The sequence below is a fragment of the Vipera ursinii genome, assembly GCF_947247035.1.
Source record: "Vipera ursinii genome assembly, chromosome: 13".
Classification (NCBI taxonomy): domain Eukaryota; kingdom Metazoa; phylum Chordata; class Lepidosauria; order Squamata; family Viperidae; genus Vipera; species Vipera ursinii.
Window position 1 is genome coordinate 12,495,278 of NC_139526.1, and position 22,680 is coordinate 12,517,957.

Genomic DNA, 22,680 nt, shown 5'->3' on the forward strand with positions numbered 1-22,680 from the left:
GCCTTTGATTTGGATCCTATAAAGGCAAATGCTACTGGAAGGGAGTAGATTGTGCCAATCAGGAAAAAAAATGTACTTTCTGGAGGTGCCTAGTGGTTAAGGCACCAGGGTAGAAAGCAAGCGACTCTTGAGTTCTAGTCCTGCCTTAGCCATGAAATCCAGGTGGTGACTTTGAGCCAATCACCGGGAGATTGGGAGTTCTAGCCCAGTCTTAGCCATGAAAGCCAGCTTGTTGACTTTGGGCCAATCACTGGGAGCCTGGGAATTCTAGTCCCACCTTAGCCATGAAAGCCAGCTTGTTGACTTTGGGCCAATCAGCAGGAGACAATAAGTTCTAGCCCAGCCTTAGCCGTGAAAGCCAGCTTGTTGACTTTGGGCCAGTCACCAGGAGACAATAAGTTCTAGTCCTGCCTTAGGCATGAAAGCCAGCTGGGTGACTTTGGGCCAATCACCAGGAGCCTGAGAATTCTAGTCCCACCTTAGCCATGAAAACCAGTGGGTATCTTTGGGCAGTCACTCCCTCTCAACCCAACCCACCTCAGAGGGCCGTTGTTGTGGGGAGAATAGGAGGAAGGGTGTGTTTGGATGTGTTTTCTCCCCCCACCCCCACCCCTTGAGTTATTTGCAAAAATAACGAAGACGGGATATAAATAACCAAATCAAATCTTCAAGCATCTAACCCCTTTTCGATCATTCTTTTCAGAGCCACAACGGTTCGCTACAAAGGCAGGAACCTTCGTATCAAGGCACCCATGTGCAGGGCTCTGAAGAAGCTCTGTGATCCAGATGGTAGGTTGGCAATTCTGGGCAGGAAAGCTGCTTGACACAGCTGGCAGGGGTGACGATCCCCTGTGCCCCCGGCCCGCGTCAGGCTTACTGTTAAAGGCATCGCTTATAATGTTTATATATGCTTGTATGCTGTTCTGAATGTAATTTGGATATTATTATTATTATTATTATTATTATTATTATTATTATTATTATTATTATTATTATTATTTATTCATAAAATATGAAACTCGGTCAACTGAACACTCAAATTGACTGGCACTAATGGTTGACACAGGTTGTTGCCAGCATCCTGGGTATCAACCAGGTATCTCCTTAAAATGTAAGATGTTCCAAGTAGCGCAGCTTTTTTGCAGCTTTGCTGAAGTGATTGCAGGAAGCTGCAATTTCTTGATGTATTTTGCAAAGTTTCTGGACACCGTTCCCAGTGCCCCAATGACAATGGGTATCACTGTTACACGTTTCATCCATAATCGCACAGTTTCGATGGCCAGGTCGCGGTATTTTTTATTGTTGTTGTTATTGTTGTTATTATCTGTACATTGTTCTCTTGATATGTGATTTCCCTGAGCATATTTTGCTTAACCGGGGTCTCGGGTTTAGTATTTCCTGCATGTCTTCTGCTGTGTCCTATAGGTATAAGCGACGAGGAAGACCAGAAGCCTGTGCGTCTTCCCCTGAAGGTTCCTGTGGAACTGCAGCCACGGAATAACCACGCGTGGGCCCGGGTGCAGAGTCTGGCCCAGAACCCACGTCTCAGGTACTTTAAAGGCTGATTATGGGAGGTGAACGGGTAGTAGAATCTGGAGCCCTGGCATTGGATTCAAAGCAGCGAGTAAAATAAGTGGCTGACTCAGTTTGAGCAGAGGATTTAGAACGTGACTGGCACCTTCTGCAAAGTATTTGAGCCATTAAAAACAAGATTTGTAGGATTTTCCCCCCCCCCTTCCCTGTTAAAATACCTAGGTGTTTAAGATGTACTATTTCTATGTCTTTCTCCGGTGAAGTAAAAATGGGAGTAATAGAATCCGAGGTTGGGTTGGAGGTAGAGATTGGGAAGGCAGGCTGATCTTGGCTTTCCTCAGCTTATCCAACGACATTGTTCCTTTGCTAAAGTTTCCCTCCTTCGCTGACTCTTTCCTTCTTTCTTCCGTGACTTGGCAGAATGATCGTGGAGCTGCATCGGAAGGTATCCAGCCTCATTGAGTTCCTGAAACAAAAATGGGCTCTCCACGAAGTGCGTATCGTATCCTTTCCCTAATGCAGAAGTTAGTGGCATGGAATGTAGCCTGGATTCCGAGGGAGGAGGGAGGGGCTGCATTCTGGAGGAACAAGGAACGTTGCTGTTAGACAGTTCGTGTGCGGGAGAAATGAGATGAAGACAGCTCCTCCCTAATAGTTGCCAGAGTGTATGTTTAATAACGCAAACACTTTTAGTTTGGCGAGATTTTTGTCTACAGTTGAGGAACAATAAAGGAAACTGCTGAGAAGAACCTCAACAGGTTTTGCTTGGGTTTGCTCCGACAGTTAGTTACTTCCTTGTTCCAAGAGCTAGCATTTTTAACGTTGCAAGTAATCCTCAACTTACAACCCCAATTGAGCCAAAAATTTCTGCCCCTAGGTGAGACAGTGATTAAGTGAATTTTGCCTCATTTTACGACCTTGAGACAGGTGCTAAAGGAATCACTGCCATTGTTAAGTTAGTAACGCGGCTGTGAAGTGGATCTGGCTTCCCCCATTGACGTCGCTTGTCGGAAGGTCGCAAAAGGGGATCCCGGGACACCCGCAACCGTCGTAAGTACATGCCAGTTGCCAAGCGTCTGAATTTCGATCGCCTGACCACGGAGATGCTGCAACGGTGGTAAGTGTGACAGATGGCCGTAGCTCACTTTCTTCAGCGCTGTTGCAACTTTGAACGGTCACTGAACGAACTGTTGTAAGTTGAGGATTACCTGAATTAACGTTCATTAAGCCGTCTCTCCCTTAGGACAAGAGTTTCCCAGTTTTTTTGTTTTGTTTTGTTACCTTTGCAGTCTTATTCGTAGCCCTTCACTTCAGAGTATCCAGCCAGGTGCCACTGACTTGTTTGGGGTTTCCGGGGAAATATCTAGAGGTCCAGCCTGCCCTTCTTTGTTTTTCCACACCTGTCTTCCTAAACCTCCTGCACGTAGAGGAAAACGCTAGCCGAGAGGCAGCTGCAGGATTGCAGAGACGCTGAAGCCAGAGGTAGCTGCGGCGGCAGCTCTTCTGAAGACAAAACGATGCTTCACCTCTTCCCGGGGGAAAACTGTACGCTGACACCCCTGCCTGGGGTTGCCCGCGTGGTACACTCCAAAGCCTTCTGCACGGTGCACTGGCAGGAATCGGGCCGGTGCAAGCAGAGTACGAAGGATGTCCACCTCTTGCCCCCTGCCCAAATCCTAGGCATACAGAGCGGCCAGGGCACGGCCAGAGGGCAGGTGAAATACTCACGGGGGGCAGAAAGTAAGGGCGGGACCAAGCCCGACACGACCACGGAAGCGAGCAGAACTCCTCAGTTGATCCTGGATCCCGTTGCAAACCCGGAAGATTGCTCCCCCGAGGCTGGGCTTGCCGAAGCCGCGTTCTCGGACCTTGGTGTCCACGGCCCTCTCCACAAACCAGGTGCCGGGCTTCAGGGCCCGAGCGGGAGCCTGGACAAATCCATCCCGGCGGGCGAGAGCAGAGATGCGGTGCCCGCCGTGGCCTTGCCCACCCAGGCGGACGCCGGCGGCGCCAGGTGCAATTGTGGCGAACTGCCGCCGGATCTGGAAGAGCTCTCCCTGCTCGATCCATTCCCTCGTTACATGAAGTCCTGCCACGACCTGATTGTCCCTGAGAAGTGTCTTTGTGCGGAGAAGCTGGGTAGGAAAGAGGTGGCCTTGGCGGAAAGTTCTCCTCCCGGGGGGGTTTTCCCCGGCGGCACAGAGACCGGCAACCGCAGTCCCACGCAGCTGGCGAGTGGCAGGGTGGAATTGCCCAGCGGTGGTCCATCCGCTTCTGAAACTCAGGCCTTCCCCTGCTCCGCACCTCAGGCCGAACCGTGTGTCAAGGAGGCCCCCAATGCGGTAATGGAGGATTCTCAGGAGAAGCTCAACACCTCACCGCCGCCACCAGCTCAGGGACAGATGGTCACGAAGTCTCTCAAGGACGACCCCAGCCGCCTCGCGCAGCAAGTGCGAGAGAAGGGATGGAGCCTGCAGACGTCTGAAAGCCTTACCTTGGCTGAAGTCTACCTCATGATGGGCAAGCCGAACAAACTGCAGCTAGAATACGACTGGCTGGCAGTCTTGGGGCAGGAAAGCCAGGATGCCGGGGAGCAGATGGCTGAACCTAAGTGTGTTCCTCCATCGGCCACTCTTCATAAACAGAAACTCCTCAATTGCCTCTTGAAACTCATCTCTACCGAAGTCAACCCCAAGCCGGTAAGTACCTGTTGGACTCAAGGCAGCAGATTGGACCAAACTGTCGCCTCTTAAGTCGTCATCGCCAATTCTTGCGGAGTTAAGTTTGGCCGAAGGTCCTCCATCTTTCCCGGTCATCCAGATGTGGCCTTTAAATCTTTTGCGGCTGGCTTGCAGCTTCCCTTCTCTGCTTGCCTCTCCTCCTCCGAAATAATGACTTTAGGAAATAGGCTTATTTTGGTAGAATTTGGATCTTCTTTTTAAGATTATTCGTGGTGGTGGTGAACATTTTGTTCGTTGCCACCCCAAAAAAAAATAATGGCAAAATAGGGAGAATTTTCATCGTTTTTTAGTTAGACATAATCCTCACTTAACGAGCGCGGTTGGGAACAGCAGTTCTGTTGCTAAGCAGTGCAGTAGCTAAGCTAAAGTTTGCATGACCATGTCAGACCCACCCGTTCCCACTTTTGCAATTTCACTTCGTATGCATCCAACCCAAAATTACGATCTTCAAAGAGATCAATTGTAGATATGTGTGCAATAACCAGAACTGATTATAATGGATTCATACATGTATAAATATAAATACAGTGATCAATTTTGGGTGGGTGCACCAAAGTTTTATGAGGCTTTAGTAGTTTCTAGGGTACTCTTCGAAAGCTTTTCAAAATGATGCAGCACTTGACTTAAAAGCAAATATTTCTGGACCCCTGCGCTCAATAATTAGTCCATTAACCGCTATCCTGTCCCACCCTGGTAGTTAGATAAGATAACCTTTATTGTCATTTTTTTACTGTGGGCACACTGGCACACATTAAAAATGAACTTCTGTTGCCTGCTCTCAAAAGTGTACAGTAAATAACACACATATAAACATGCTATATACAACATATAGATAGATAGATAGATAGATAGATAGATAGATAGATAGATAGATAGATAGATAGATAGATAGAGATATAGAGATATATAGAGATATATAGATATACCTACGCCCTTACATATAAATACATATAAATATCAATCACTGTCCATCCCAAATACGTAATGGAAAGAAGAAGCTTGAGAGTTCACAAGGTTAATACTGTATGGAACAAAACTGTGACTGAATCTGTATGTTCTGCGTCGGATACGACAGAGCGCCCTCCTCCCAGAAGGGAACAAGGAAAACAGGTTTTAAAGGGGATCCGTGTGGCATCCCAGCCAATCTTGTGGACCCTGCTCAAGCATCACTTATGTTTATATATGCTGTTCTGAATGTAATTTGGATGTTTTGAGTGTTCTTATGTAGTTCCGAATGTTCTTTGGAATATCTGTTCTTTAACATTAGATCAGGGGTCCCCAACTCCCGGTCCGTGGACCAGCATTGGGCCGTGGCATGCCAGCAACCAGTCCACTCAAACCAGGAAAGCCCCATCTGTGGGATGCATGCAGCACACAAAACCACGGACTCCAGTCCGCAGAAAAACCTCTGTCCACGGAACTGGTCCCTGGTGCCCAAAAGGTTGGGGACCTCTACTTTACAAGCATGGCTATTGTAACTATTGGCTGCATTTGCCCTTAACACTAAGCTAGCAATTTAAGGATGGTTTAACTGGCATTGCCTAGTTCAGGGGTCCCCAACCCCCAGGCTGTGGACTGGTACCAGGCCGCGGCATACCAGCAACCGGTCCGCACAAACAAAGCCCCATCCATGAGATGCAGGCAGCACACAAAACCACGCACTCTCCAGTCCACGGAAAAACACTCTCCACGTAACCCGGGTCCCTGGTGCCCAAAAGGTTGGGGGCCTTTGCATTAGATGATGATGATTTGAAGCATCCTGCAATTGAGAGCTGCCTGCTTTCTTTCCAGATCCCCGAAATGAATTCCGTTGCGACATCCCCTATCAAGCCCATTCAAGAGGAACATGCTTTGACCCCTCCCGGGAAAGTGATTGCCATTAGCACCAGGAGCCCAGGCTGTGCTCGCAACCAGACTGCGCTTCACAAGAAAACCTTTTCCCCCGGTGCCACTTCCAACTCCTCAGGTGAGTCGGTCTTACAGAAAAACCTGTCCAGCCTGTGCCGTGTCCACCTGCACGCCCCCCTGCCCTCTAACTCCTGCGCCCTAGGAAGTCTCCAGATTTTGGGTATCTCCCGAGTTCATTACTCAAATTGGGCAAGGTAGTCGGGAGAGCCGTTTTCAAGTTCAAGTTTGAGAAAATTGTCCTTGTTGTTTGGAATTGGACAACTTGTACAGAGCTGCAGGTTTGTCGGTCTCCAAGACCAGGACTGAAGAAGCTTTTTTGGGTGAGAAGCGAAACGCTTTCAAAGAAAAGGAAAAAAAAACAAGAAAATCCAGCTGCCTTTTGGAAAAGCACTTTTGGGGTCTCCTAGAGCAGTATTTCTTAACCGTGGCAAGTTGAAGATGCGTGGACTTCAACTTCCAGAATTCTCCAGCCAGCATGCTGGCTGGAGAATTCTGGGAGTTGAAGTCTACGCATCTTCAACTTGCCAAGGTTTGAGATATAGTGTCCTGGGAAGGTTGCACTCGTGATTCTTTTCCCCTTTTCCTTGTGATGATAATTCACACCTTCCTGCAGATCCCCACAGGTTCATGGAAGTACTTCCAAGACTTTTCCTAATAGGACTTGTCAGGGTAATGATTTCAAGGCTGATAACCAGCTGATGTAATGTAAGGTGGATGATGCAATGACAGGAATGGCTCAGCAGGGTCTGTGTCTCTTTAAGAGCCTGAGTACAAAGGGAAGGCTTTTGCTGAAGTGTCTCTCATCCATTTACTGCTGTAACTGCTGTGTGTTGGATCTTGCTGAATTACCACATACATGTATATTGTTCCTAGTGTATGATATTGCAGATAGTGTAAGATAAACCACCATTTAATATAGACCACCATTTGCTGTATTTACTCCTGGGTTATCTCAGCACAACGAGACTGTGCACGCTCTGACAGAAGTCCTCTTTGCCTGCCCTTCTCTGTATAAATCCACACGTGCGTCATTATCCTTTGCTGTCAGGTTTCCGAAATCCTTCTAAACCCCTCTTGGTGGCTAGTTCTTCAAGTTCCAGCAACCACGATGCAGACGGCGGCCTCTTTGCCATTCCCACAACTCTCCCACCAAACAGCAGGCACGGGAAGCTTTTCTTGCAAAACAAAGAAGCAGACCTGAGCTTCCGCCAGCGCTTGGACACCATCAGCGTGAGTCTCTGCGGCTTTTAAAATGTGTGAATTGTAGCTGGTACAGTTAAACTCTTGGTCACCCTGTTAAGATTTCATGGCATTTTATATCATTTATCTGCTCTGGGTTACAGCTGCGTTGTTGGGAATGAAATGAAAAAAAAAATCTCAGGTTACCCAAAGTTTAGGAAAGAATGAAGGCAGAATGCCAGCCAGTAGGGAATCAAATTGCCTGCTTCTTCCTCTACTGATGCTTTCCTGTTTTCTCCATTATCAAAACATATTTTAAAGTTCTTCCTCTCACTTTCCAGGCAGAACCACACAATCTGAAATCCAGTTTGTTTGTTTGTTTATTAAATGTATTTGCCCGCCCATCTCGCTGAATATTACTCTGCTGTTTCTGCTACCAAATTAAGTGGACATGTTTCATATTCCCTTAATATAAATTATGTAGAACCTTAAGAGTCTTTGCCACAAGAGACACTAAATCAGGGGTCTTCAAACCTGGCCCTTTTATGACTTGTGGACTTCAACTCCCAGAACTCCTCAGCCAGTTATGCTGGTTGAGGAATTCTGGGAGCTGAAGTCCACAAGTCATAAAAGGGCCAAGTTTTGAAGGCCCCTGCATCAGAATATCAGAATGCTGTATCATGAACTACTGTTTCTCTTTAGATGCAATCAGATTTTTTCTTGCCAAAGCCAAGAAAACTACACAGCAGACATCTGCGGAAGCCGCTAGTTGTACAGGTAAGAGAGAACAGCTAATTAAAATACATTCTTCACTCGACTGACAGATGGATTCATTTGGCTTATTTGAGGGGGGGCGGTGTTATTGTTACTTGCTTTTCTCCCCATCCACCGGACTCAGCTGCCGGGATCACAGGCTGGCACTGAATCACAACAGGACATAAGTGTGAAACCTGGTCATAAGTCTTTTTTTTTTAGTGCCGTCGTAACTTTGAGCGTTCACTAAGCAAATGGTTGTAACCTGTATTGTTATGGAGAATGTACTTGGAGATGGTCTGCATGATGATTAAACGTGGGCCAGGGATACAATATAAATACTACTATGGATTTTTTTAAAAAAAGTTCTCTTGTTTTCTTCTTCTACCAGAGGACACTGCTTCCTAGGCCATCCGAAAGCCCTTCCCAGCACGTTTGCTCTTTTTCCATCTTATCTAACTCCTCCATAACAGGTGAGCCTCTCAGCGTTGTATCATCTGAGCAATATTTTCAGACTGAGCTGGGGAAGGCTCACGTCTCCTGTTCTTTGGCTGGAGGGGATTACAGTTGTGGCCCTTTCTGTCCATGGACTTTGTCATGGAGCGCATAACAATTCTCCTAATGGTTACAATTCTCATAACAATTCTAGCTGCTTTTCCAACAGCCCTGTGACAGCAAGTCTTTTTATTTCGATGGTTTATGTCAGGGGTCTCCAACTTCTGGTAACTTTTAAAGACTTGTGGAGTGCAACTCCCAGAACTCCTCAGCCAGCCAATTCTCTGGGAGTTTAAGTCCATAAGTCTTAAAAGTTGCCAAGGTTGGGGACCTCTGGTTTACGTGACATCCTCTGAGGAGGTAAAACATGAGCCTTTGGGTAGAATCCTAAGGATACTGATGGGGGAAGCATGCCTCTGAGAAATCTGGGTGTGGGAACGGCCAGTTTTTGGCCTCCCAACCTTCAGCTTTCCCCAAACGTTTCTTATCGGCCTCTACGTGAATTACAGTGATGAGCACACTCTCCTGGTTCGCACAGGATGGCATGTGGGAGGTTTGGGAAACGCTATGATAGAGCTTTCACATATATCTTTTTAGTATCTTGTTTTTGTAATGATCTCATAGGCACCTGAGTAGTTCTCACTACGTATCCAATTATCACTATGTATCCTATTTTTTTGAGATTGATGGGGTTTATGTAATGTTGTATTTGGTATTCAGAAAAAGGAGGTGAATAAAAGTTCAGCGGGCAGTTGCTCAGGGTTTTTTTCAGAGAGACGAGGCTGCCTGGCATCTCTATCGACCCGGGTCTGAATTCTATTCCCTACATCGGGGGTCCCGGGATCCTACTAAACTGCCACGACAACCCCTAGTGAGAGCCGAGAAGATTTCAGCACAGTCAATAGCTGCTCAAAGATTTTCTGCTTGGGCAGGAGATTGGACTAGAAGACCTCCAAGGTCCCTTCAAACACTATTCTGCTACCCGTTAATTCTGCTGGGAGCCTGTAAAGTAGTAGTAGTAGACTTTATTGTCATTTCAACAATATACAGTACAGTACACAGTGAAACGAAACAACATTTCCCCAGGACCAAGGTGCTACATCAGACCACACGAATAAAAAAAAATAAAGAGAACAGAACAACAAACTACACATAACTCTAATCTAAAACTTTATTTTTTTTATTGAAAAGTTTTACAATACATTTTTAGAAAGACAAAACCCCTCCCAACCCCCTCCCCTCTCCCCAACCCTCCCCAACACCTCCCTCCCCTCCCCCTCCCCCCTCCCCGACTTCCCAGAGCTCAATACAGGGTATAAATATACAAACAATCATAGTCTACCTTATGCAAACAACAATAAAATGCTAAATCTATCGCACTTTAACTCTTATAAACTAACTACAAGCAATTTAAATATCACATCAATACTTATTCAAATGCTAAATGAAACTTTTTAGTCCCATATTTATTCTGGATATAATCAATCCATCTTCTCCACTCCACAATATATCTCTGTTGCGACTGGTCTTTCAAATACGCTGAGATGTTTGCCAAACTAAAACTTTAAAAAAACTACAAATACAAGTATTTATACTTCCGGTTTTTTCGTGTTGAGAATTCTAGTGGCTTGTAGGAAGAAACTGTTACGCAATCTGGATGTCCGAGCCCAAATGCTCCTGTACCTCTTTCCAGATGGCCTGACGATGGTACACGTAAACACCAGTTGCTCCGACCTCCATACATTGTGTAAGACAGCTACCACATAAAAAAGAGAGCAGCCTTGGATCTGCAGTGGCCACTGCTCGCTACCGAAAGCTCTTCAGTTTTCTTCCTGCGAGAAAGACTCAGAACTGGGTGGCAAATGGGATATCACCCCCAAGTGACTTTAAAAAGCAACAACAAAACAACCTTTAGTGTGCTTTTAAGCATTCCTGCTGTTTTTGATTTGTTTCTTCTTCAGGAAGGGGATCTTTTCGGCCGATCCAGTCTTCGCTGACTAAAGCTGCCGTGTCGCGCCCCATTGTTCCCAAGATCCTTCCAGTTCAAGCCACCAGTCGTCTGTCCAGTAAGTCTTCTTTTCCCCCCTCAAAAAAAGTCCAGGCATGGGGAGGTAGAGGCAGGGCTAGGTCTCCATGAATTCGGAGAGCGAAGTGGACATCAACAACAAATTCATAGAGCTTCGGTAGGCTTAGGAGAGCGCTGACTTTTCAGGTCTTCCTTACCTAAGTCACCCGGTAAAATACATGGAAAAATCCCAAATGGGGGGGGGGGGAGTTTAGGTCTCCATGAATTCAGAGAGTGAAATGGACTTCGCCAAAGAATTCGTAGCACATGGAACCTGCCTTATCTCAGATCTTAACTAGTTCTGAAGTAACTGTTTTTATCTTCCCCCATATTAGTTTTTAAAATGCTTGCCATGTTTGGCCAGGTCTCTAAATCCTTTTGAAAAAGATCCTATTAACCTAGTTCAGGGGTCTTCAAACTTGGCCCTTTGATGATCTGTGGAGTTCAACTCCCAGAAGTCATAAAAAGGCCCAAGTTTGAACACCCCCTTGACTTGTGGACTTCAACTGCCCTGGCTGAGGAATTCTGGGAATTGAAGTCCACAAGTCATCGAAGGGCCAAGTTTGAAGACCCCCTGACCTAGTTAATAATACAGGTGATAGCAGGACAGTGGAGATTAAGGTTTTAAGTAAGGTTGAGATAATGAAGCAATGGGGAAAAAAATCTTAGCTTTTGAGATAGAGGTAATCTTTATTTAGTAATTGTCTCCTTTGGCAACCATTTGAATTCCTGTGATGGTGAAAAAGCAACTTTGCGACCGGTCCTCGCATTTACATCCTTCACAGGTCTATAAGCAAAGAAGAGCTGAAATAAGATCATAAGCACAAGGGGCATAGTTTCCCTCTTTAATGATTGAGTTGCTGTTCTCAGGTGTTGCTAAACAAGGACTGCCTACACTGAATCGGTGAATTATGTAAATATGAGTGCTATTAAGATAAAGTGTTTTCCTGCCGGTGCGGATGTAACCTTGCAAGAACCTCAGGTTTTAAGAGTTCTGCCTTCAGGAAAATGCCCTTCCTCACATTTGCTGTTATCTCTCCAAAGGTGCGATTGATTTGGCCGCTAAATCAGCCGGTATTATCCCCGGCAGTCCTTTGCCGCTTCTGGGGACCGAAGGCTTGCCAAGCGTTTCCCCGCTCTCACCAGAGGCAGTAACCACTGTTGTTGGAGGTCAGGATTCCACAGTGACACATCAGAATGGAGGCTCCGTAGCAACAGTGGCGGTCAGTTTTCAGCTTCACTATCATCATCATCTCCTCCTCCTCCTCCTCCTCCTCCTCCTCCCTCCTCCCTTCCAACTTTCTCCAGCTCATTCTATTACAGGGTTAGGCAGTTCTGGCAACATTACGACTTATGGACTTCAACTCCCAGAATTCCTGAGCCGGCCGTTCTTGCCATTTCATGCTGGCTCAGGAATTGTGGGAGTTGAAGTCCACAGGATGTAAAGTTGCCCAGAGGTGCCCACCCTTGTTCTAATGGGATGTTGCTTTGGGCACAACGTGCACCAATTAGATGCCAGGCTCCAGAACCCAAGAAAGACACGTCGTGATTCTTCCAACCAGATCTCGTTTCTTACAGACTACTTACAGACAGGATCTTGCCAAACTGAAGCAGACTACTACCTGCCCAAAACATATATTCCGGGAACTAATAAGGAGGGGCTGTTTTCACTCTCTTTCTCTCACATAGGATATCTGGGCTGAGTTGCCTCTTAACTCCTCTCTATTCCATCTCACCAGACTCACCAGAAGGGTGAGGGGTGACATGAGAGCAGTGTTCCAGTATCTCAGGGGCTGCCCCAAAGAAGAGGGAGCCAAGCTATTCTCCAAAGCACCTGAAAGCAGGACAAGAAGCAACGGATGGAAACTAGTCAAGGAGAGAAGCAACCTGGAACTAAGGAGAAACTTCCTGACAGTTAGAACAACTAACCAGTGGAACAACCTGCCTCCAGAGGTGGTGAATGCTCCAACACTGGAGGTTTTTAAGAAGAGACTGGCCAGCCATTTGCCTGAAATGGTATAGGGTTTCCTGCCTGAGCAGGGGGTTGGACTAGATGACCTCCAAGGTCCCTTCCAACTTATTATTATTATTATTATTATTATTATTATTATTATTATTATTATTATTATTATTATTATTATTATTATAACCCTTAAAAGTTTTACCCTATCTTCACAGCTCCAGCTTTCCCAAAATGGCCTTTCCACCCCAGTCCAGACCTCATCAGCTCTCTTAGACATTAATGGCTCTGTTCTATCTGGCAGGACAGTCTTTCCTATCGTCTGTTCACAAAGGAGAAGGGTTCCCAGGCCGGCCAGCCAGCCATGAGAGGTCATGGAGATGCTAGTTCTGTTCTCCCTGACTCTCTATTCTGTATCTTCCCTTTTTCTTTTCACTATTTATTGCTTAGATTTATTTCCCTTCTTTCCTTCGGAAACTCCTTGGCAGTAGCAAGGCAGGCATGTTCATAAAGCATGAAATGTCCCGTAATTTCAGTGTCTCCCTTCCAGCCGTGTGGCTCAAGCGGTCTTTCTTGATTCCAGGGTTCGAGCCAGGAATGTCAGGTTCCTTTCCTTGGTCTACCATCCCAGCCCCAGCAAGAAGCCGTTCCTGACGGCTTCCAGGTAAAGTACATTTCATTAATAATTACTTACACTTCAGAACTTAATAATGACACTTAACGCTCTAGTTCTAATTAAGGAGGCTGTGTGCGTAACCAGTACTTGCGTTGCTTGCAGCCTAGTTTCAGACGTGGTCATTTTAGAACGGTCACTTCGGAAACTCTTGCGTCCCTAAATAAAGAAGATGGGCAAGGCTCTCGTCTGAACGTTGTGTGAACTTTTAAAATCTGTTATTAGATACTCGAACGTCCTCCCCCCCTCCCAATCTATGAACACGTGGCACATGCTAGTTCCGGTAAACACCGATAACACTCATAGTTACAGAGAAGCAAGAGTAAATCTCGCTAGATCAAAAATGTGAGGCTCAGAGATTGCAAGAAGACAATTGTGAAGTGCAAACAAAGTGGGGGGAAAAACCACCCCATTTTGCTGTAAAATTGCTGGTATCCTGTAGTCTAGGCTATGTTTTGCAATGTTTGCAACTTCCCAGGACGTGGACCCGGTTGTAGAATTTCCTATCCAGCAGATCAATAAAGTCCATAAATCTGAAAGGCACCCGTGTTTTATCTTCTGTTGATGAATAGCCCAGCACCTACAACAGGGACCCCTTTCAGATTTGTGGGCTTCGTTGCCCCGAATTATCAGCCATAATCCTGTTGGGAGTCTATTGAAATAAATGCTTCATTGGATAACATACGTTAAACAAGACACTGGTATAAACATAGCAGTGAGCTGGAATCTTGGGGTGGTGGAAATCTGATTTCAACCTTGCTAGATAACTGTGTTCTCCAGATCCCACCGTTAGGGAAAGCCCTCAGCTTGGTTATATGCCATCTGTAAAAGAAAAAACCATCAATTTCTCGGGAGCTGAAAGGAGGAACAGAGACGGGAGACCGTGAGCAAAACTTTCAGTCACCGTCATCTTCAGGGAGACGATAACTGAACTATAGATGGAAAGGCTGGTTGCATCTAATGTAAGGAAGCTTGGGTGCATTCAAGCACGGGCGTAGGGTTGCAACACCCTGACAAGGTTCCTGGTCTTCTGCACGGCGTAACAGCTTTAGAAAAGGACCATGCTGTTGATGTTAACGGTTGTTTACGATTACCATTCGCTTGCTACCACAGGGAACACCGGTCCTCTCTCTGCCGGAGCTGCCTAAAACGTCGCTCCGGAATGGTCTTGCTCCCTCTCCGCTTCCCTCTTCTGAGACGTCCACTAGCCACCTGTCTCCTCCCAATGTCTCCGCTCTCCTGGACATCTCTCTACCTGGACCCCCCGAGGATGTTTTGTCTCAGGGAGAACCGGCTACTCAAATCAGTGACTCCATCATTGAAATAGCAATTAGCTCAGGCCAATACGGTAAGGGGGAAAGAGTGGAGGAGGCACAAAATGAATGAGTGAGCGAGTGAGTGAATGAATGAATGAGATGGCAAAGGTTAGCTGTTCAAAAGATTGCCATAGGTCTGGTTCAGGAGTAGGCAACCTCGGCTCTCTTTATGACTCACGGACTTCAACTCCCAGAATTCCTGAGCCAGCCACGCTGAGGGGAAAGGGAGAGGTTTCCAAGCTGAGCCAGGCTGGCTGAGGAATTCTGGGAGTTGAAGTCCACAAGTCATGAAGGGGCCATAGTTCCCCCATGCTGGCTCAGGAATTCTGGGAGTTGAAGTCCACGAGTCATAAAAGAGCCAAGGTTTCCTTCCCCCGGCCTAGGCCGCTTTATGACTCGTGGAATTCAACTCCCAGAATTCCTGAGCCAGCCACGCTGAGGGGAAAGGGAGAGGTTTCCAAGCTGAGCCGTGCTGGCTCAGGAATTCTGGGAGTTGAAATCCACGAGTCATGAAGGGGCCATAGTTCCCCCACGCTGGCTCAGGAATTCTGGGAGTTGAAGTCTGTGAGTCATAAAAGAGCCAAGATTGCCTACCCCTGGTCTGGTTCATCAATGGGTTCTTTTTTTTTTTTTACCTTGATAATGCTGAAATGGATGAGTGTTCCTTGAAAGCAAGAGTGGGGAACTTGTGATTTCCCCCCCACACACACACACAAAAAGGACGCCTGCATATTTTACACCCTTCAGTAAACTTTTCCATTTACAGGCGAGAATGTTTCCCTGTCCCCAGCCAAGCTGAACGGCAGCGATAATTCCAAAAGTCTTCCGTCCCCATCCTGCAGCCCCCAGCAGAGCTGGATTGCCTCGCCCAGCCACGATCCGCAGTGGTATCCCGATGACTCCACCGACTCTTCCCTCAGCAGCTTATTTTGTGAGTGCAGCCAAAAAGGCTCTTGCGGCCCGGGGTGGTTGATAGGACCAGGTTTATCTCGTGCTTTTGTCCCGTGACCTCTCCGTTGTCGAAACCCAGCTGAGAGATGAACATTGAGCAAGCAGGAGACCTAACGGTACTCATTTTAAAAAATCTGAGCCCACTGAAATCAGCGATATTTATTCCACCATTATCCCAACGTGTCTGCTCCTTTTTCCTTGGACCACAAAAAATATCAGATTTTTCATGACAAATAGCCCCCACGATCGGGGCCAGAATTTCTGTTGCTAAGCAAGCCAGTTGTTTAATGTGAATCCCGGCAGATTTTGCCGTTTTTGTCCCCATTGCTAGGCGCCCTTGTTGCAGTTGTTAAGCCAATTGCGCAATTGTGCAATGAATCCAGCTTCTCCCCCCCCCCCCCGGCCCTGCCCCCCTGGTGACTTTGCTTGTCAGAAGTCAGCTAGGACGGTCGTAGATGGCGATCACGTGACACCCCCCCCCACCCCAGGATGCTGCAACCATTGTTAAATCCATGCCAGTTGTCAAGTGCCCGAATTTTGATCGGTTGTGATCACGGGGAAGGCTGCAGCAGTTCATAGGTCTGAGGACTGTAAGTCACTTTTTCCCGGTGCCAGTGTTACAACTTTTGAACGGTTGCTAAGCGAAGGGTTACTGCTAAGCTTGTAAGCCGCCCTGAGTCTTTGGAGAAGGGCGGGATATAAATGGAATTTTAATTAATTAATTAATTAATTAATTAATTAATTAATTAATTAATTAATTTAGTCAAGACTACCCGTAGTGCTTTGACGCCAGTTGGGAAAACGACGTGTTATAACGGGCACCAGTTGAGTGCTGCCTCTTGCTCAGAGAGTGGGCTTTTTTTTTTTTCTGTGGACATCACCGGACTTTTCCACCTTTGACTGCCATCACTGTCTGACGTCTTCCTACGCCTGTTTTACAGCCAGTTTCCTTTCTCCGGAAAAGGGGCGGAAAATGCTGCCCACCCCGGTGGGCAATCCGAGCAGCACCTCCTTGTTGGGACCCAGCCTGCTGGATGGGAATTCACGGGATTCTTTTGTCTCTCGGTCCATGGCTGATGTCGCTGAGGTAGAATATACTCTTTTTTTTCTCTCGGAGGTGTGGTGCAGAGCTTTTGGCTGGGGTGATGGCAGAGAGGGAGAGAGAGAGAGTTTGGGATGCCGGTGAAGGTGCTGGCCTAGAGTGAAGGAGATCCTGAGTTTCAGGTCTGGCTTTGGCAGACAAGCTGGCTGGTTGACTTTGGGTCAGTCTCTCTTAGCCCTGTCTCTCTTGGGAGGGAAGGAAGGAAGGAAGGAAGGAGTGGAACAAACGAAGCGAGGAATGTATTGAAGGAAGGAAGAAAAGAAAGAAGGAGTGGAACAAACAAGCAAGGAATCTAGCGAAGGAAGGAAGGAGTGGAGGAAACGGAATCTAGCGAAGGAAGGAAGGAAGGAAAGAAGGAGTGGAACAAACAAGCAAGGAATCTAGCAAAGGAAGGAAGGAAGGACAAAGGAGTGGAGGAAACAAGGAAGGAAGGAATCTAGCGAAGGAAGGAAGGAAAGAAGGAGTGGAACAAACAAGGAATCTAGCGAAGGAAGGAAAGAAGGAGTGGAACAAACAAGGAATCTAGCAAAGGAAGGAAGGAAGGACGAAGGTGTGGAGGAAGCAAGGAATCTAGCGAAGGAAGGAAGGAAGGAAGGAAGGAAGGAAGGAAGGAAGGAAGGAAGGAAGGAGTGGAGCAAACAAGGAATCTAGCGAAGGAAGGAAAGAAAGGAGTGGAACAAACCACCAAGGAATCTAGTGAAGGAAGGAAGGACGAAGGTGTGGAGGAAACAAGGAAGCAAGGAATCTAGCGAAGGAAGGAAGGAAGGAGTGGAGCAAACAAGGAATCTAGCGAAGGAAGGAAGGACGAAGGTGTGGAGGAAACAAGGAAGCAAGGAATCTAGCGAAGGAAGGAAGGAAGGAGTGGAGCAAACAAGGAATCTAGCGAAGGAAGGAAGGACGAAGGTGTGGAGGAAACAAGAAATCTAGCGAAGGAAGGAGACATATATAGACAAACAAAAACCAGACACGTGGTATTGTGCATCACTACTCCACCCCTAGCCATCATTCCTCCCACCCACCCCCCAAATATTGTGCAGCTATTGGCCAGCAAAGTTGCACGCTGCACATCATGATAGCTAGCCTGCCTTTGACCGTATTCTAAACTCAGCTAAGCTGAAAAATAAGGCTGCTGGAAGAAGCCAACCATCTCTTTTCTTCCCCTTCTCTCCTGTTTGTAGGTGGTAGATTCTCAGCTGGCCTGCATGATGAATGAGAACAGCATAGATTACATATCCCGCTTCAACGACCTCGCCCAGGAGCTCTCGATCCCTGAGACCCCACGCCGAGAGATCCTCTTTGACGGAGGGGGGGGCGGCGGCGGCGGCCCCCCCATTGGCGACCTCTCTCAGTGAACGCATCCCGCCAGCTGGCTGGCGGGCGCCGTTGAATAGGCCATAAGGTGGAGGAATGACGTCATAGCTATGCAGCTGATAATGGGTTTTTTATTATTATTATTATTATTTTTGTCGTCGTCGTCCTGGCGGGAGCATACCTGACAAGAAGAGAGAAAGTTGTGGTTTTTTTTGTCTTCGACCTTCTAACGGTTTCCGGAAAGTGCAATAGGCTGGGAACAAGGCACTGTGGAGCAGTATTATAGGAAGTGAGGTGTGTAAGCTGGTGACAAAAGCCGCAAAGTTTACAAGACTAGTTCCGGGTTTTAAGGTCTGAGCAAGAAATCCTACAAGCTACGTTCTTAGATAGAAAACCAAAACTCTTGTCGGGGTGTCCAGAAATAAGCTGAAACTTGGGAGGTAAAATAGTGGTATGTTTTTATTATGTTTTCTGGGGGTTTATTTTTTTATTTTTTAGAACTTCTTCTCCTGACCCGTCACACTGGTCTTGTTGGCAAGTGGGTTGAGCTGGTATTCCTCGCGCTTTCCTGTCACAACAGAGCAGCTGAATTTTAACAAGGCTTTTTAACAGAAATCTTTCCTTGTTCCTTTGTATTCGTTAACATTCCAGCTGGACACAGGGAGGGGAAAGGAAAAAAATACAAAACAAAACCCTGTTTGCTGTTCCATGTTTAAAAACTAGGATAGGGCCAGAGGAAATCTTGGAAGGACACAGGACCTGTCCTGCTTCTTTTTAACTACCTTCCCCATGCTTTTTTTTTTTTTAAAGACAGCTATCACCCAAGGACTTCCATTTTTCCTAGCATGCCGGCTGGGGAATTCTGGGAATCAAAAGTCCACCCATCTCGAACTTGTTGAAGTTGAGAAACACTCTTCTTGGAGGGGGGGGGTGTCTTCTAGATACGTTCAAAGTCAAGTTCCTTTGAGGTGAAGCACAGTCGTCGGTGACGGCCATGGAAATGTCCTTGTAGTCTCTCGTGAACATTACAAGTGGCTTGCCTTGTCTTACTTGGGGATGAGTTGCCGACTTCCCGGTCTAAATCCGCAGCTCGGGGGGTTCTTGGTAGTTATTAGATGAGAGGCCTCGCGGCAAAATCAGGGCCATGGACCAGACTGGGATGCCGGCACACTCCCCAAAGAAGATCACGATAATGCGCTTCCATCTTGTCGCCACCCCAAAAATCATGTTTATCTCTCTTTAGACATCAGGAATCCAGCTTGACAGGAAGAGACACCTTTATCTTTTCTTTGTAAGAGCCCCTTTGATTGTTGTGCGCTGGCGTTTTGGAGAACCAATCTCGTCGCCACGTTTCTGGTTGCGGCTGAGGGAACGTTTTTGATCATGTTCCGCAGATGAAAGAAACGGGTAAAATACTCTTTACTTCCTGTAGGGTGTCTCCATCTACAGTCACCCTTCCTGAAGCCTGTAGATGTTGGCCTTTTAGCCTTCAGAGCTTAAATAGCAGGTAGCCATCACTTATTTTGCAGCCGTCTAGCCCAGGGGTAGGCAACCTTGGCTCTTTGATGACTGGTGGACTTCAACTCCCAGAATTCCTCAGCCAGCCATGCTGAGGGGAAAAGGAGAGGCTTCCAAGCTGAGTCAGTGGCTCAAGAATTCTGGGAATTGAAGTCCACGAGTCATAAAAGAGCCAAGGTTGCCTACCCCTGGCTCTAGCCCCTTTTCCGATTATTCCAGACTATACCGTCCCCTTAGTTGTTCCTCTCCCACCAGCCGAGCATTCCTAACCATCATTCCCTTACGAAATGCTATTTACCTGCAAGCAGCCGCTCTTTGCAAGCCTGTCCTGTGGATGTGTGTCTCTTTTTTTTTCCATATGTTTTGACAGGCAGCATGACTTCAGACCTGGCCCACAATGTCTAGGTTGCTTTTGCCCAAACGGATGTCAAAGGGAGCAAAAACGGTGTCGGACCAGGAGAGGCATCATTCCTTCCTGGGATTTATCCCTAACCCTCTTTGGGCATCGCTCCACGTTTCTTCGCTTACTGCCTTGCCGCCGAACTGGCGGGCCTCTCCTAGCTTCAGTGTATTTGTGGCTGAGTCCACCTGCCCTTCCTTAAATTCAGACGCTCTCCAGATTCTGCCTAAGCTGAATGGACAACTGCCGAGATCATGTATACCTCTGGGCCTAATTATTATAACCTAATCATCTGATAATCACCGCTCCTTCAAAAGTTCTAGTCCTTTCAAGTATTTCGCCGTAACCGATAACTTAAATGTGCTCTTTTATTTCAGGCCAAAACAGCCTGTGCAGTTCTGATAGCAAGGGACAAAATAGCGGCCCACAGAGATTCCCTCCTCTTACCCTACTGGATTTGCACATATCCAGACGCCTCCAGGCAGCATCTGCGATTCAGGAGGCATTTTAGCAACTTAGCTTAGATCCCACACTGCCGGAATTCATTTATGGCACTCGTGCAGTTTTTGCCAGACTCTTGTCTGATACAACATTTCTTCCCTCCCCCCCCCCCCCCCCGGTATCCTTCAGCTCTTCTCAGTTCCGTGTCCCGTAAAAAAAAGTTTTATCCAGCATGTTTTGTTCAAATTAAGCAACATAGGCTGACTCTTTCAGTGATCATCACGCAGCTTGCACTGTGATTTAAAGCTTTTTAGGTGGATTTTTCCTTAGGACTTCTTTCCTCTGGGCTATTTGACATGGGTATTTTAAACTCAAGTTGATGGAGCCCCCCCCCCTTTTTTTTTAAAAAATGTCTGGGATATTCACCTGCCTTGCAGTGGAATCAAAAATCCTACTCGGATACCAGTCCTTGGCGTGGTGATCAGTATCCCTCTTGCCACCAGCTTTCTCCATCCGTGAAAGCAAAGAATGTTGTAAGAACTGTTATGCCTAGATAGTTTCTAATACGGTTTGGTTGCCAGAAACATCCGGAAGTAAGTAAACATTCACAAAGCAGCTCCTTTCCTAATACTTGACAGCTTAAAAGCAGTATCTGACATATCAGCTTTACTACTTCTGAAATTCTCTGCAAACGATGCTGAACTTTCCTTTGTAAAGTCTTAATGGTCTCCTTTCCTGTTCGTCTAGTGGTTTTTGTCCACAAAAATTGAAAAAAAAAATCTGAAGTCAAGAGGAAGGACAGCTCCACTTTTTAGGATTAAAGAAAAGGAATGCTCAAGATCTCAACTCCAGCCGTTTTGCTACAGTGCTTATTTATATAAGTGGTTTTAATTCTTGGGAGGTTGCTGGCCTTATGGCTGCTGTCAAGAGATACCCAGATTGGATAAGCGCAGGAGACAATTTCGAGCTCTTCCTCTGGCCCTTTTGGATCCAGAAGAATTACCAAGTTTACGTGCAACTTCTAGGGAATTTGCAGGCCTGGCTGCGTCTTAAGTGGAGTCATCTTGCCTTTGTTTTTGGCTGGAGGTATTGAAAGAAAAGGCTCTTGTGGATCGCCTGATTTTCATTTGCGCATTTGGTTCCTGAAAAGCTTTTGGTGTCCAGTGTTCCTTTTTCCAATCAGGTGGATGGGTTAATGTGTGTCTTTACAAATGAGAATGTACGCAGTGGATATAAGCTTTCCTCGCAGGCCTGCCAGACAGGGCACTAGGAATCGGAAGCGTTTGCTCCTAACCTAATGTAAATTTTGAAAGAAATGTGGGTTAGGCGTTTGTATCTGCCCGTTTTTTGAGTGCCTGGATTGGACAGTAGTTGATGGTCTTGCTTGTGCATTGCATTGAAATTGGCCAATCGCTCCAACATGGACTTTTATTTTAGTTTTGATCAATGGGGACGCAGTTCACGAGGAGTTTGGTTGGAATGAAATTCACAACATTGGTTGGAATGAAATTTCCCTATGAACTGTGTCCTAATTATCACAGAAAAGAAATTGGCATTATGTAACCTCTCTTTGATTGTTAACTTTATTGCTTTCTTAGCCAGCTTGATTTCAGTTATACCCATAAGGATGGCTTGTCTTTGACTTGACCAGTGGTAGGCTTTTTAGTTTTTTAAATACACACACACACACACACACACACACACACACACACACACACATATACACACTCAATACTTGTATGCTTACACAGAGAAGACAGCTGAATTTTTAAGGAAGATACAGCACTTTTTTTTAGTTAACCCAGCCCTTTTTAAAGCTTTCCTTGTGACCTGTAAATGCTAAATAATGAAAATGTTTGCAAGCACTACAGCAATGACTTATCCCGAGTTGCCAAAATGTGTCAACTGGCTTTTGAGCTTGTGCATTTGGCAACAGATGGTGTTGCTGTTTCTTTTAATAATAGTTAAGCCATATCATCTTAAAAAAAGTTTTTTGTCTTGTTTTAAAATGTGAATTCGTTTTTCAGATAATATGCATATATAGCGTATGTATAAAAGCAAGAATGCCTGTCCTTAACTGATTTATTTTTTTGTACCATATTGTAAATTATATTATTTATTCTTTATCGACTTTTGGAAAAAGGAAAAAGGTGTTTGGGTTATTTAATATAATACAGTATACAAAAGTTAACTTCCTCTGTTTTCAATTTCCAATTCAAGTTGTAAAGTTGTTTTTATGATTGTCCATAAACACTTACTAATCCTTGGTCTAATCTGTGTGTCTGAGAAAGATATTTGATAATCATTTTTCTTCTCCAAGTTTCCTATCGTTAG

At 46.1% G+C, this 22,680-nt stretch overlaps 1 protein-coding gene across 2 annotated transcripts in view; it reads left to right on the forward strand.

Moving 5' to 3' along the window:
- CRAMP1 (cramped chromatin regulator homolog 1) overlaps window positions 1-22,619 on the forward strand; it is a 41,116-nt gene extending 18,497 nt beyond the window's left edge. For both annotated transcript variants that reach the window (XM_083372738.1, XM_083372737.1), the window contains exons 7-21: window positions 704-789; window positions 1,426-1,549; window positions 1,954-2,035; window positions 2,961-4,232; window positions 6,066-6,240; window positions 7,231-7,412; window positions 8,064-8,138; window positions 8,506-8,587; window positions 10,571-10,675; window positions 11,719-11,897; window positions 13,218-13,298; window positions 14,421-14,655; window positions 15,390-15,554; window positions 16,516-16,661; window positions 17,855-22,619. In XM_083372738.1, the coding sequence (XP_083228864.1) occupies window positions 704-789; window positions 1,426-1,549; window positions 1,954-2,035; window positions 2,961-4,232; window positions 6,066-6,240; window positions 7,231-7,412; window positions 8,064-8,138; window positions 8,506-8,587; window positions 10,571-10,675; window positions 11,719-11,897; window positions 13,218-13,298; window positions 14,421-14,655; window positions 15,390-15,554; window positions 16,516-16,661; window positions 17,855-18,028 (3,163 nt within the window). In that variant the 3' untranslated portion in view covers window positions 18,029-22,619. The remainder of the gene's footprint in view (window positions 1-703; window positions 790-1,425; window positions 1,550-1,953; window positions 2,036-2,960; window positions 4,233-6,065; window positions 6,241-7,230; window positions 7,413-8,063; window positions 8,139-8,505; window positions 8,588-10,570; window positions 10,676-11,718; window positions 11,898-13,217; window positions 13,299-14,420; window positions 14,656-15,389; window positions 15,555-16,515; window positions 16,662-17,854) is intronic.
- Window positions 22,620-22,680: the final 61 nt, after the last annotated feature.